The 13,899-nt window shown below is 51.5% G+C and overlaps 6 protein-coding genes across 6 annotated transcripts; 3 read left to right on the top strand and 3 right to left on the bottom strand.

Moving 5' to 3' along the window:
* Window positions 1–74: 74 nt before the first annotated feature.
* On the top strand, window positions 75–1,005 carry Z519_01987 (uncharacterized protein; the record flags this gene model as incomplete). Its single annotated transcript, XM_016759744.1, is given in 2 exon segments — window positions 75–854; window positions 859–1,005. Coding segments are annotated over 2 exon segments (927 nt in total).
* Window positions 1,006–1,985: 980 nt separating this feature from the next.
* Z519_01986 (uncharacterized protein) lies at window positions 1,986–2,615 on the bottom strand (the record flags this gene model as incomplete). Its single annotated transcript, XM_016759743.1, has 1 exon — window positions 1,986–2,615. One exon carries the CDS (start codon window positions 2,613–2,615, stop codon window positions 1,986–1,988), a length of 630 nt encoding a protein of 209 aa, XP_016623264.1.
* Window positions 2,616–4,701: 2,086 nt separating this feature from the next.
* Z519_01985 (uncharacterized protein) lies at window positions 4,702–6,249 on the bottom strand (the record flags this gene model as incomplete). The annotated part of the gene is made up of 1 exon (XM_016759742.1): window positions 4,702–6,249. One exon carries the CDS (start codon window positions 6,247–6,249, stop codon window positions 4,702–4,704), a length of 1,548 nt encoding a protein of 515 aa, XP_016623263.1.
* Window positions 6,250–6,657: 408 nt separating this feature from the next.
* On the bottom strand, window positions 6,658–7,965 carry Z519_01984 (uncharacterized protein; the record flags this gene model as incomplete). Its single annotated transcript, XM_016759741.1, has 1 exon — window positions 6,658–7,965. The coding sequence occupies one exon, from the start codon at window positions 7,963–7,965 to the stop codon at window positions 6,658–6,660; it is 1,308 nt and encodes a 435-aa protein (XP_016623262.1).
* A 1,091-nt stretch (window positions 7,966–9,056) lies between these two features.
* On the top strand, window positions 9,057–11,045 carry Z519_01983 (uncharacterized protein; the record flags this gene model as incomplete). Its single annotated transcript, XM_016759740.1, has 3 exons — window positions 9,057–9,533; window positions 9,587–9,815; window positions 9,865–11,045. 3 exons carry the CDS (start codon window positions 9,057–9,059, stop codon window positions 11,043–11,045), a joined length of 1,887 nt encoding a protein of 628 aa, XP_016623261.1.
* A 714-nt stretch (window positions 11,046–11,759) lies between these two features.
* Window positions 11,760–13,337, top strand: Z519_01982 (uncharacterized protein; the record flags this gene model as incomplete). Its single annotated transcript, XM_016759739.1, has 1 exon — window positions 11,760–13,337. One exon carries the CDS (start codon window positions 11,760–11,762, stop codon window positions 13,335–13,337), a length of 1,578 nt encoding a protein of 525 aa, XP_016623260.1.
* Window positions 13,338–13,899: the final 562 nt, after the last annotated feature.

Genomic DNA, 13,899 nt, shown 5'->3' with positions numbered 1-13,899 from the left:
TAGGCTCAAAGTCATTTCAAAGCTTGGCAGAAATAATGAAGAAACCTACAGTCAGTCCGGTTGCCTGACCTCTCATGCAACTTCTTGATCCTTTCACTTCTACAGAGTATCTTTCTTTGAAATACTTTCTGTGGATCGAAACACAACAATGCAGAAACGCGAAGGAACAAAAAGCCGACGCTGTCTTCAATGCATTGTTCGGAAGAAAAAGTGTGACTGCGCGACACCAAAGTGCAGTCGCTGCAGCAGGTAATTTTGCACAACGAGGGGTTGACCGCGCTGTGCTGATGATAGAAAGAGTCGGATTGAAATGTAGCCTGGAGCATAGCACCGAGGGTTCCGATACTCACAATGGTAACCAGCATTCTTCTGCCTCAGGCTGTCCTCGACAGAATTCGATCGTGGCAGCGCCAATAGAAGACACATCTGCTGTGTATCAGGACACTCTGTCACGGGTTTATCCCGCTGGATTCGGTGGTTTTGGGAATATTGTCGACTTCTTGGACATTCTGCCCTCAGCGGGTCATAATGTTGCTGGGGACGTGGAACCATATTTCCAGAGCTTCAATAAGTGGTTACCAGTGGTTGACGAAAGGTGTTTCTATCAACGCTACGATGATCCTACCAACCCCCCAGACCAGGCATTCAGGACTCTCCAGCTAGCCTGCGTCCTCTTGTCAAGAATATCTCCACCGTTCACAGCTGCCGATCAACCACGGAGCAAAGAGTTGTATGTATTGATCAATTTGTCTGTTATCAGGCTCGTCTCCAACGGAGGTTCAAGTCTTGAAGTGTTGCAGGCAAAGATTTTGCTTGCCTTGTACGAACACTTGACAGCAAATCATATTGCGGCAGTAGGTACAATCGCCTCAGCAGCTGCAGTTGCTAGGGGCCTCGGTCTATTACAGTGGCATTGTGATCCCAAGCCAAGGGGAAGAGCTCTCGCGGATCAAGCATTATATAAGGTCGCATGGTGTCTATACATTCTGGAACGGCAAGTTTTGAACAAGTTGTCATGTTCATTATACTAATCCTTTACAGCATGATCAAATCCATTCATTATGCGGACCACTTGGCGGCCTTCTCCCTTGCTTGTCCCAGGCCTTGCCCCAATGTTGCCCTACCAAACGAGAATGCAGAGTCCTCGACTGTGGGATTTGACCTAGGTATCGAATGCCACAAGCCATTCTGCCGCCACATTAAATCTCTGACCGCAGAGCCTGTCAAAGCTCCCCTGCCACTTTTCAGCAGGCTTTGCCAGGCCGCGTTTCTTCTCGAGTTATCTATAGACGTTTATGTGAATTTAGCGGCGCATGGTACCGCCGCCCGTGAGGAGACGGTATCCAGCCTTGACAAGGCCATAAATATGCTTGCTTCTTCTTTACTTCGAGACCAGGACCAGGGTTTTGATATGAATTGCTCCGTTCTCGGTCTTTGTGTCAGGTCAGTACCCGATCCGTCAACTTGCTCGCAGAGCCCTCGGTTGACTTGCATTGCAGTGCAACGATGATACTTCATGACCGGGATATCGAGCGAGTCTCCCTTCGTACACATTCAAATGCCGACCATCACCAAGCCAACCTGGTAATTGCTACCAGGATGGTGTTCGACAGAGTGAACATTGTCCCTTTGCTCCAGTATCGGTATTCCCAAGTTCTGTCCCTATGGGAGTTGCACTGCTTCTATTTTGCCGCGGAAATTTATTTGCGGCACGATCAAGTTAGACCAGCAGATCAGAAGGCGTGTAGGGCATTGCGGACGATAAAACAAGAACTAGAAGGACATCAGGCCCACTGGGCGCTCACAGGTATGTATGCATCATTGAAAATGACAACAATTCATTCTAAAGCAAAGGGATTTTATTGGGTAGGCCACCTACTATCCAAAGTCCACTGGAGGCCAGACTATCTGACCGACGCAACCTAAATACGGCAGATTCCTATTTGGTATTGTTGGAAATTGGGAAGTCCAGATCCTGATTGTGCTTACGCTGATCTGGCCATGTTTAACAGCTTCGTTGCCCCCTCCACAATATCCTCCCTCTTCTCCTCTTCCCAGAAGCGCAAAGTGTCTTCAGCCACTTTTCCCTTCATGGCCTCAAAGAGTGCCGCACTGGTATTGTTCTTGAGCTCGTCTCGACCGGGGAATTCAAGTTTGGGAGCAATATCCACAAGCTTCATGCCTACCCCTTCGCCCAGAACCTGGTGCAGATGCTGGCTTGCGTGCCCACCACCAAAGATGCCGTAGGTCACGATCATCACGGGCTTGCCGGACCATGCGTGGTACAGGAAGTCAATCGCATTCTTGAGCGCTCCGGGAATGCCTTTGTGATACTCGGGGGAAAGAACGATGTATGCATCGTACTTGGCGATTTCTTGGTTCCAGGCTTTGGTCGCAGGGTTCTCGAACAGCGTCAAGTTCTCCACCAGTGCCGGTGTTACAGGCTCGTTGAAGCTGGTGAGGCCAAATTGGACGAGATCGACGACGGAGAATTGAGCATGCGCCATGCTCGGGTCGGATTGGATGATTTTCAAAAGCCAGCTTGCAACTTCGGGTCCGATTCTAGTTGGTCTGGTGGATCCAGTCAGGATAGCGACTTGGATAGGAGCTGACATTTTGGAGAGACGCGAGGGCCGGCAAAAGTGTCTGCTTGAACTGTGAGAGAGGCGGGAAGTGTTTTGGAAGATGAGTGAATGTATTTATACTTCATTGATTGTCCGGTTGGACCCAAGGAGAATACCTAGTGACGTGCATATCACGGCCACTGCAAAGTCGGCCGCACGGTCGGCCACACGGTCGGCCACAGCCAGGGTCTGTCTGACTGCAAAGTCGGCTGCAGAGTCGGTTCCAAGAACGTACGGCGATCCAGAATGCGCAGGCATTGCTGATGATGAGGTCTTGCCCATTCTACGTCGCTATACCATAAAGGTGTTAATTACACTTTCTGAGCGATAGGATTATAGGTGTATGAGACAGAGACAAATATTCCAATAAATACTTAGGGTCTGACAGGGCTACAATTCCAAGACGGACAATGGAGGATGGACTCTTTACAACGAGCAGCTCAACCCTAAGAAGGCAAACACTAACCACACCCCCTAAACACCGCAACTTGGTCATGTTCGATTCTATCCTTGATTGATGTCGCCAGTCACTGCCCTTTAGTATCGTTACCTAAAGGCTCCTCAGCTATGTGCATTGAAATGCCTCCCAACTTTTGCAGAGGAGGCCTAGTGAGCCAGTACCCAGCCTTGGCAGAGCGGCTCCTTCAGGTACAGCATCACCCAATCGATTTTCAGCATCCCTTGGAAACAAACACGCACCCTCACTACCACTACTAAAATAGATCCCAATGCCATGACTGATGATCCAAATCCATTGGGACCGTAGCCCAATTCAATTACTCCCGCCGACGGCATTCAAGCTACAGCAAATGACGTTAAAAAAAACCTCCAAAATCTTCCCGGCGTCAGAGGTGGCGATAGTATCGTAACTGCGATCCATAACCTCGGCGAACGACTCGACGTACGGTTCAACACTTTCGAAAATCGTCTCAACCAACGACTCGATCAGTTTGAGATTCAGCTTGACACAGTTCAGACGCAGATGTGAGCTAGGTATACGCCGCTATAGATAAATTTAGTTTATTTTCATCTGATTTAGCTCATTTTATAGTGAGATCAACAATTTAGCTCGGAGTCAGAATTCGTACCTTTCAACCCTAAGCTCTTCCATCATATCACTCGTCAATATCTCGACGCTGCTGAAGTTCCGGGCTTCCCTGCTACGTCAAGACACATTACTCGGATGGAGGAGGCCGAATTAGAATGCCGTTCTACAAGGGTTGGGTACAGCACTCACTGCAAACAGTGTGGGGGCCAAGAGAAGACGACTGCGTGGCTTTATTGGTCGGCAGAACGACCAGAAAGTGCATAAATGGAACATGCACTGGTGTGCCCAGGAGACGGACACCAGCAGTGAGATAGGCTCATTCATTTCCATTCTGCGTCTAATGTCGACAGGGCCAGGATACATGTCTCTGCAGGCAGCATGACTTGGTTCCGAGAACAACTCAAAAACCAGGTGAAGGCAGCGAAGCCACCACATCCACCACGACCCGAACCAGGATTACACGAATCACCACCGGGCCCAGCAGACACATCCATCGATTCCAGGGACAAGAAGCATTTGGAGGACGCTGTCGACCAATCCTCGTCGACACGTGACGGGCCTCTCACTCATCACTCATGCTGACTCACCTTCGATTTCCTATTTTCCAAATCCGCCAAACCAACATCTTTATCAGTTACATTTTCACAGAATTGTCAAGCAATTCAGAAAGCCCTTCCTGTCTCTGGTAGTTCAGTGGTAGAATACCGGCTTGTCACGCCGGTGGCCGAGGTTGTAAGTTGTTGAATATCAAACTCACAGGAGCGGAAAACTGACATGTGTAAAGCAATTCCTCGCCAGAGAGTCTAATTCTTTTGTTCCCGGTCTGAGTCCTCCGTACAGGGTTCGAAATGACCATGTGCCTACATCGCCTCTAGTTCCCTTTTTTTGGTGCTTGGTTTCTTTCATGGGCTCTTGTGAGCGTGTACATTTTGCGCCGGGGACTGATCTCATAAGCGTGGCATTTCTCATCGCTATTCTCGTCAGCCTGATAAGAGCAACCGAGCCTTACGCCCAGTGAGCTGGGTAAGGCTACCAGCCGCTCACTTCGTCCTCCCCCTCCAGAGTTTGCTGCTGCAATCTCTTTGCAACCTCGTCCACAGCCTTCCACACTTGAATGAGATTCCCCCCCGCAACCTTTGCGGCGTCCGCATCACTAACACCCAGCCGCAACAGCTCGGCAATCAGATCAGGATATCGATCCACCCCCTCCAGCCCCTTGGGAGTTAGCTCGCCCATCCCGTCAAAATCGCTGCCCAAGCCGACATAATCATACCCGATCTTCTCGCCCACATATATGATATGTCTCGCCACCTGATGCAAGGTGTTGTTTTTCTCGTAAAACTTCGGCAACACACTCTCGTTTGCGGGGGGCAAGCATGAAATGAATCCGGGACTGAAATTGATCATCACTATGGATTTAGTCTCCTTGACCAGGTCGAGAATATCGTCGTGCACGTTTCTGGGGTGTGGACATAACGCGAATGCTGAAGAATGAGAGAAAATGACCGGCGCCGCCGAGGTCTTGTTGCTCAGCACGGCTTTCTGTGTCCAATATGAAGTATGAGAGATGTCGACGAGCATCCCCAGTCGGTTCATCTCGCGTATCACGTCACGGCCTGCCGAGGTCAATCCACCGCGATGGTAAGGAGCTACTCTTGTCCCATTCTGAGATGAAATTAACGCGGCATCCGCAAAAGCATTGTGGCAATTCCAGGTAAGTGTCGCCGCTCTCACGCCCAAGGCATAGTACAACCGCAACGTGGAAAGAGGCGCCGACTGGGGAATCTGATGTAGGCCTTCGATGCTTATTGGCGAAATCAAGCGCTTTGAGGTGTGGAAATTCGCCAATGCAACGTCAAGCGGTGAAGTCGCAGAGGTGAAGTTACCGGCATACACGCCCTGCAATCGACGGATTAAGTCGATCTGGGACAAAGTATGCGACACAGCGGTGGCATACTGCTCATCCGAAAAGTCCTCGCTAGCATTATCCGGACATACCACGAAAGCGCTCCAAAATGCGCCGCCCACTCGACCTTTCCGCAGCCGCGGCAGGTCGACGTTCAGTTCCATGTTTCCGTTTTCAAACTTGTCCCGAAACGCCTTGGTGTGCAGTTTGTTCTTGTATGCGCCGCGGATGAAGATCGCCAGGTCATTGTGACCGTCAATCAAGGGGGTGCGGTCGAGGATGGCCAAGGCTCGTTCTTCGACCGTTCCACGGGGTTCGGGCACGGGCACGGGTCTTGGTGTCGGGACATGTTCTCGGCCTGTTGCGTCGGGGCTGAGGAAGGTCATCACGAGGCCGAAGAAGACCACGACGAAGAAAATCGACGCGACCTTGTTCAGTGCCGATTTGGCGGATTCAAATGAGAAAGATTGGGCATCCGCGTCCTCCTCTTCGGCGTCTCTGTAGCCCTCCACAGCCTGGATTTCTCCGTCCCACTGCTTCGGAGACCCTCCATGACCTTCCGGAGGTTGTATGCCCTCATACCCCCTGTATTTGGAGAAGCCATAGCCTTGGATCTCCGGGGCAGGCTCGTTCTGGGGCAGGAGAGGGTCGAGCTCGGATTTGGAAGACATCGGCGCTCGGGGGGAACCACCTAGCGTTAGGTTTTGGGGGGGAAGGACGGAATTCAGGACAAGACAAGAGAGAGTGGAATATTCTGCAAGGTTTCTCCTTCATCTACATCTCTGCGTCCAAACTAAGAATAGATCTCGGCGTCCCCTGATAGAGATAGTCAGCTGCGATAATAGCTTTTGTTTGAGAGAGTGTTCCTCCGCAATCTGGAAGACGATAACGACATCGGCGACGCAATAAAATTGATCCGAGATCGAGCCGAAGGTCCCGGCGAGGTCGCCTGCTACCGACTACCCGCCTCGCCCAGTACCATGTTACGACTTGTATATTCTAGCTGAAATGATGCCACAGCCCAGCTTCATGAGAGATCTAGGTCGATATTCTTTTGGTTGTATCCACACACCTCCAATCTATTTCTGTCTCAGCCCAGCCATGTCCAACAGCCTGTAGTCATAAATGGGTGTTTGCCAGTCGTCCTGCAACAGACCATACGTTTCAGTAGCATCGCTCTTCGGCTTGCGCGGGTTGATTGCCCAGTATGCAAAATCGGCGTCACACTCTCTCAAATACCTCATGAGATTCCTCCAATAGTGGTAGTCTCGTCGTGATGGTGAATTTGGAGCCCCTATCTCGCCAACCCAAACTGGAGCGGTATCAGTCTGACGGAGGTACTCCCAGTTCTTGTCCATGTCATCAGCGAAAGACTTGTACGTTCGGTACCAGTACGGCACCAGGGATCCCCATCCCGACCATCCGTACACATGAGACGAATATACCAACTTGTTCCCATGTGTCAGATGAACAGGCCGGTGCTGGGCACCTCTGATATCATTGGCAGACTGAACACCCTCCACGATCATTAACCACTTCGGTTGAAGACGATGCAGGCGTTCTGCTGCGTGTTCGGCAGCAGTCGCCCATGAGTCCCACATGAACCTGCCTGCAAATCCACGAACCTCATTACGCAGATCCGCGCCGATGACCAGCGGATCGTTGATATGAGGTTTCATCACCGTTATGAGATCTTGAATCCAATCTTCCTCGGTCTGTCGAACTGGACATAAAGGCCCGAGGTCACTGTTTGACCATCCCATGTCACAGGGATAACCATCACAGCACCATCTCGCTTGGGTGATATGATTGTTGATGATGACGGCCAGGCCGGTCTCGGTCAGGGTGCGAACAACCGCAGCATAGACGTCCAACGCTCGAAAGCCAACGAGATCTTGGTTTGCGGTCAGGAATTCGGGGTCGATCATCGGGTTCTTCCGAACAATCTCGTCGGCATATGGTAGTCGGACGCTATTGAATCCTAGCTCACGGATGACACGGGCGATCTGGGTTCGATTCTGGACATCCAAGCCGCCAGGAACCATATATATGTCACTGGCTCCGTACCAGTTCACGGAGACAAGCTTGATGCGCTTGCCATCTTTGTCGACGATGTTGCGGCCTCGAGTGCTGAGTGGAGGATTGAAAAGGCGATCGTGGGGATCATAGAGGACGGTAACATTGCCTTTGATCAATTCGGCATCAGGATACAGCGACAAATTGGCGGGGATACTTCCTCTTCGCCAAAGTATCCGTACCATGAGCCAGAGGCCGGCGAAGGTGACAAGGATCAAGATGAGTGGCGTTCTGAAAAGCTTCCACAGATTGCGCCTGCGCCTGTGCCTCCCCCCGCTTGCTAGCAGGGCATAGTTGTGACCACGGCGCATTGGCCAAGTTGGCCAGACCATTTCCAACGCCGGCCAAATTGTATCTCAGATGGCCCTGGATCTGGAGATCGAACAATTGCGCCTGCTGGAAGAAGGCACATTTGTCCACAAGCCGTTGCCCGTTGCCCGTTGCCCATTTTGAGAGCCAGGCACAACGAGCCGCGTTGTTCCGGCCATCTGACTGCAATCATTGGCTGCCTGCAAGCGTCCCCCAACCTTGTGCTGACTGTTGCATTGTCAAAAGCAATCGAGGGCGATATGGCTATATTTGAATGCTTTGTGCCTTGGATATCTTTTTCAGACTCTTCCCCCCCTCCTCGCACCCAGCTCGACACTAGAATCACAAGATGCTGCAAATCCCTGAATTGCCCGAGCTCGCGTTGTCTCCGTCTGGAAAGAAATTGCAAGATTGCTTGAGCCTGGAGCGACCGGTCAACGATGCACGTGGAGGGCAGCGGCCGTCCAGCACGGCTTTGATTGGTGGAACCAAAACGACACATGCCAGATGGGTGCCAGAGCTTCAGATGACTGGTTCATTGCCCAGGTGGGTAGGTTTGACGGTATGTAAGCCTATGGTGCTTGGTGCCTGTTGGTGCCCACGAGCCTCGTTGTTTGGTATACACGCCATCGTCAACTGCTCCTGCTGCTCATTGCCCTCCCCAATGCAGATCACCTGGACTCGCCGTTGCTGGCGCTAACATGATAACAATAGCCAAGTGGGCAAATAGATGGATGAATCAATGCTGGCTGTGAATCTGAGGCGGCGGTGTTTGCCCTTGCATCCAGTGGTGATTGAGTGCGACGGTGGTCACACTGCCAGCCAGGGTCTTCTCGTGCGGAAAGAAAAGCCGTGTGACAACAGGGCGAGAAGGGGCCATCAATGGTGTGGAAAGAGGGCGTAAAGAGGGAAGAGAGAAGGAAGAATGGCCGTTGGGCTTGGAATGTCCCAGCCTTTTTCCTAGCTCGAACACTCTTCTCAGTCTCAACCTCGCCGTCACCTGCTGCACCCTCTCTCCTTTCACTGTCCTCTCCCTCCGCTTCGCAGCAAGCTCGAGACAACTGCTGTGCATCACTCAGCACAGACCACGAGGATGGGCGTTCTCAGATGGTCGCTTCGTTGCATCCCTGGCTTGTCAGTCTTTGGCCTACTGATCCTGCTCGAGTCTGCTCTGAAGATCGTCGAGACAGAATGGCTCAGCTTCTTCTATCCTCCCTTCCTCAAACACATCGCGAGTCCTGTCGTCGCCCAGACCATTTTTATTTCTTACTCGCTCTTTCTGCATATCCTTGCCCTCCTCTTTCCTCTGAGACTATGCGCCTCTGCCTACTCTGCAGCCCGGGAAATCAAAGCAGCTCATCGGCCGTCGAAGCTCACTCCTAGTGACACTCTCCAGTGCGATGTTTTCCGAGATGATCCCCGGGAACTCCACCCCCAGCAAGATACGGCCAAGAGATTGGGAACCGTGACGATGGCAGTGGTCTTGCCCAGCTACAAGGAGGACATTGAGATACTCGAGACTTCACTGAGAGTGCTCGCTAGCCACACTCTGGCCAAATCATCATATGATGTAAAGCACAGTCCCTCAAGAACTTGGTGGACCGACCATTGATAGAGATACAGATCTTTTTGGCCATGGAGGAGCGAGATCCAAACGGAGTCAATGTGGCTCAGAACTTGATCCAGCTATTCGCCGGCAAGTTTCGAGAGATGCAATACACTGTACACCCTGCGGGTCTGCCTGGCGAAGCCCCTGGAAAGAGTAGCAATGTGAGTTGGGCAGCGAGGCAGATCGAGCGAAAATATCTGAATGATCTCGACTGGTCAAGCGTGCTCGTAACGGTGATGGACAGTGCGTGATTTGCAAACCTGGAAAGAGAAACACACTGACACGGTTTCAGGCGACACCCACCTGCTCAGTCAATATTTCGAGACCATCCTCGTCCACCACCTCCGCAGCCGCAGAGACCAGGGGTTGACCGATATGACCTTGTACATGCCCCCCATCATCTTTGATCGCAATGCGCACTTGGTTCCTCAAATGGTGCGCATCGCCGATCTGATGTGGTGCGGTGCTGGGCTGTCTTGTTTCACCAGCAAACCAACTGGGTCGACCATCGCAATCCCTACCGCAGTCTACACACTCCCCCTTCCTCTTGTTTGCCTGGCCGGTGGTTGGGACACTGGGTCAGAAGCCATCGGCGAAGACATGCACATGATGTTGAAGTGCTATTTTGCGGCAAACGGCCGCATGAAGATAAGATCGATTCCGAGTCCGGCAAGCCAGTGCAATGTCACGACTGGAAAAGCAGGCGTCCGCGGCTGGCTGGCTAACCATTCTGCCCGGTACGCGCAAGGTCTTCGACACATGTGGGGATGTCTCGACACTGGATATGCTGTTCGGCAGTGGTGCAAGATCGGCGCAGAGCCAAATCCTCATGATCAATCTACTCCATCTAGCGAAACCAGCTCTTCCGATTCTGGACGACCAAATCGTCCTCGCCATGTTGAGATCTGTCTGAAACTCAGCCAGCATGCCCTTCACGGCCCCAGTCTTCGAAGATTTACCTGGCGAAATCTCATCTTGTTCAGTCGACTGTTTGAAGCACACTTCTTGCCGATTCATTTGTTCCTTGTTCTGCTCGCTTCGGCCATCTACACCGCGCTCCCATATCCGATCACCTCGTGTCGACTTTTAACCGCTGCAATGGACCTCACCTCAGTTCTGCGAGGGATCAGTTTCGCCCTGATGACAATCTACTTCGTTATTTTTTATGAAAGATACCACGGTGCTTGCATTGAGGCTAGGGAAAGGGAGATGAGGAGAGCCGGCCTGTATGAAGAGTTGGCTGATGAGTTTTCTTACCGCAGAAGGTTCTCCCTCATCACCATGGCCGACTACGTGCTGTTCCCTATTGCGGGCACAGTATTTGGAAGCGTGCCTCTGCTCCAGGCGATAGTGTCGCATTTCTGGACAGAGAAGCTTGTCTATCTGGTGAGCGCAAAGCCGGTCAAGACGATTACCAAGAATCTCATCAGCGTCACGGTCACTGAGCGAGGCGCAGAGGTGATAGACGTTTGAGTGTAAATGTCGGGCGGGAGGTATCCATTCAACGAACATAGCACAGCGCAAGACATGGGAGTCTCTCAGCGTTATGGGATGTGTAGACTTTATAGAGTACGCGAGTAATGGGAGCCCTAAATAGCTACGTGGATAGGTAATCATAATACCAGTACAAAGTCATTGATTGATAGGGCAACGGCAAGACGAGCTGCACACGAGATGAACTCTCCGTCACGTGTATGACGATTGATGTAGCTCACACCAAGGGGCAGGCGACTTGCACATCTCTGTGGTTCTGCGTCCAATCCACCTTTTTTTTTTCTATTTCGCACTTGTTCCCTCAACATCACATTCCCACCAGAATTGGCAAAGTCGATTGGACACCTCGTGGACCTCATGTGTAAGTGGTCTCCCAGTCGCTGATCTTTCCGAGCCCATCATTTCAGCATCACCAGTTGAGCATCGGCGTCCGGGAGCACCGCGTTGAATGTGAGGCGAAACGCGTCTCGGGTGATGGGCGTAGCATTGGGGAGAGAGCCGAGCCCAAACAGCCCCTGTCCAAAAAACCCCGGATCCACCTGCGTCTTGCTCACCACCATTATTTGTTCCATGCAACCGCCTTTACATCTTGGTCCGAGTTGGGAGACTTCCTTTGTCAACTGAGTCGCTCTTCCCTTCTTCACTTTCCTGCCTTTGGATTCACCTGCTAATCTTGTTATGGAATCCACAGCCATGTCGACCAACTCTGGAAACAGCGGAGTCAAGAACCTTCGGGCTATGTTCGAGAACAAAGCCAGCGATCAATCCACATCCCCTCCAAGTCGAGGCCGGTCTCCAAACCCGTCGGAAATATCCAACCACAGCAGACCCGTCAGTAAAGTCCGTGCAAGCTTCGTCGCCGTTGAAAGACCGAGTGAGAACGGAGGCGCACCCCTGATAGGCCTTCGAAGGGCCAGTGAAGTGAGCAGCATGGGGGAGATCAAAGAGAACGTTATTGAGGACGCGGAGAGTACAGAGAAGTCGCTTGCCGCGGCCGACACTACGAAGAAGGACGATGCAACGTCGGCCCCACAAACGGCACTCTCTGCAAATAATGATATAGATGAAGGTGGATTGGGCAATATTCTGAAGGGATCTGCGTTTGTTGAACAGACCCCTTCCAAGCCGTCTACCGAGGCCAAAAATCTCACTGAGGCAATTGCATCTGGTCGAATACAAGAGAAGATTCCTCGGCCGCTATCAAAATCAGAGAATGAGTCAAACGCTGCAGACATGGTCAAGAAAATGCAGGCAACAGATGGAACCATGCCAGGACCACCCCCGACCACCACTCTCCAGACTACCCAAGATGCACAACCAATCAAGCCGCCGCCTACAAGGCAACAGATCAATATCAAGCCTATCCCTAAATCCCCCACTGTGACAAGGCCTTCTCCTCGAACCCCAACGTCTCCAAAGCTTCATATCAAAGGAGGAGCTGCGAAAATCAAGGGTGTGATGGATTCGGCGAAAGAAGCACAAAAAGCCAGGGAGGCAGCACGAATAAATGCCGAGAAAAAGGAAAAGACACAATCCTCTGCACCAAAGATAGGTATAAGTGCAAAATCGAGAGCTGCGCCAGAAAACCTCAAGAAGGAACAGACGCCTGTTACCCCAAAAGCCGTCAGATCGCCTAATACAGTCAAAACGAAGCCGCCCACCGTACCCGGGAAACTCCCCGCTGCGGCTACGGCCACCACAGCCTCAATAGCTGCCAAACACGACGCACTGCATTCACCGACCGAGCCAGATCGCCAATCTGTTGTGAAGAAATCGTCCACATTGTCGACACGACAACCTCGAGCTAGTAGCTCGGCCAGCACATTTTCATTGGCGAAGAAGGCATCTCGTACGTCACTGACAAACGGCCCCGACAGACCAAAGTCTCGAGTTAGCACCAGTAGACCAGATGAAGGTTTCCTGGCTAGAATGATGAGACCTACGGCAAGCAGTGCACAGAAAGTCCACGAAAAAGTGCAGGTCCATAGTCCGCCGAAGCACAAAACGGTGGCCCAGACCAAAGTCAGACAGTCTGCTAAGGAGAAGACACCGACAAAAGCTCGTGTTGACACACCAACCAAAGCCGAAGAAGAGAACAAGGAGAACTATCCCGATCTTGATGCGAATGCTCTAATCGACGTAGCACAGTCATCACCGCTGGAAGTTGTCAAGGAGGATCCCATGAATGGCAATGCCGAAAAGGAGCCAATTGCTCCTGAGCCAACCGAGCCGGCACAGCAGGTCAATGGTGAAGCTGGCGAGCTGGATTGAAGGGAACAGTCCATTTTGGTCGAATTCATTTCAAAATACCCCAGTTTCATTTGTGATACTTCACTTATCAGCGATTTAGCGATTTCTGGTATTGGCAGCAATTTCTTTTTTTTTTTTTTTTTTTTTTTTTTTCTCTGCTGGCATTCGAATGTCATTGATATTGCATCCCATCTCCCACCTTGAAGTTCGTTGGTTCTTGAAAATTTGCATTTCACTTTGACAGGATGCGACGTCACCAACGGCCACGCTGAAGATGGACAGGCTGGAAGGTCGTGTAAGTGTTCTCAGTTTGCCACCTTTCCCCCACCCAGTTTGGCTCTGACCTAGAGGGATCGAGTACAGCCGGCAACCCAGAGGTGGAAGCGGCACTTTTTTGATCGACCTCAACCATCAGATATTCTTGATTCTATCTGCCGGAACAATTGCGAAGCTGATGGCGACCGGAAGCGGCACTTTTAGATGCCGTGGGTGTTGCGAGCCTCGTACAGGTCCGAAACAGGTATAGCGCTACTGTCCTTATTGATATACACATCCGGCCTCGCATTCGCCCAATCTGACCTGT

This window comes from Cladophialophora bantiana (genome assembly GCF_000835475.1).
Source record: "Cladophialophora bantiana CBS 173.52 unplaced genomic scaffold supercont1.3, whole genome shotgun sequence".
NCBI classification, from domain to species: domain Eukaryota; kingdom Fungi; phylum Ascomycota; class Eurotiomycetes; order Chaetothyriales; family Herpotrichiellaceae; genus Cladophialophora; species Cladophialophora bantiana.
This window is presented reverse-complemented; position numbering and strand designations above follow the sequence as displayed.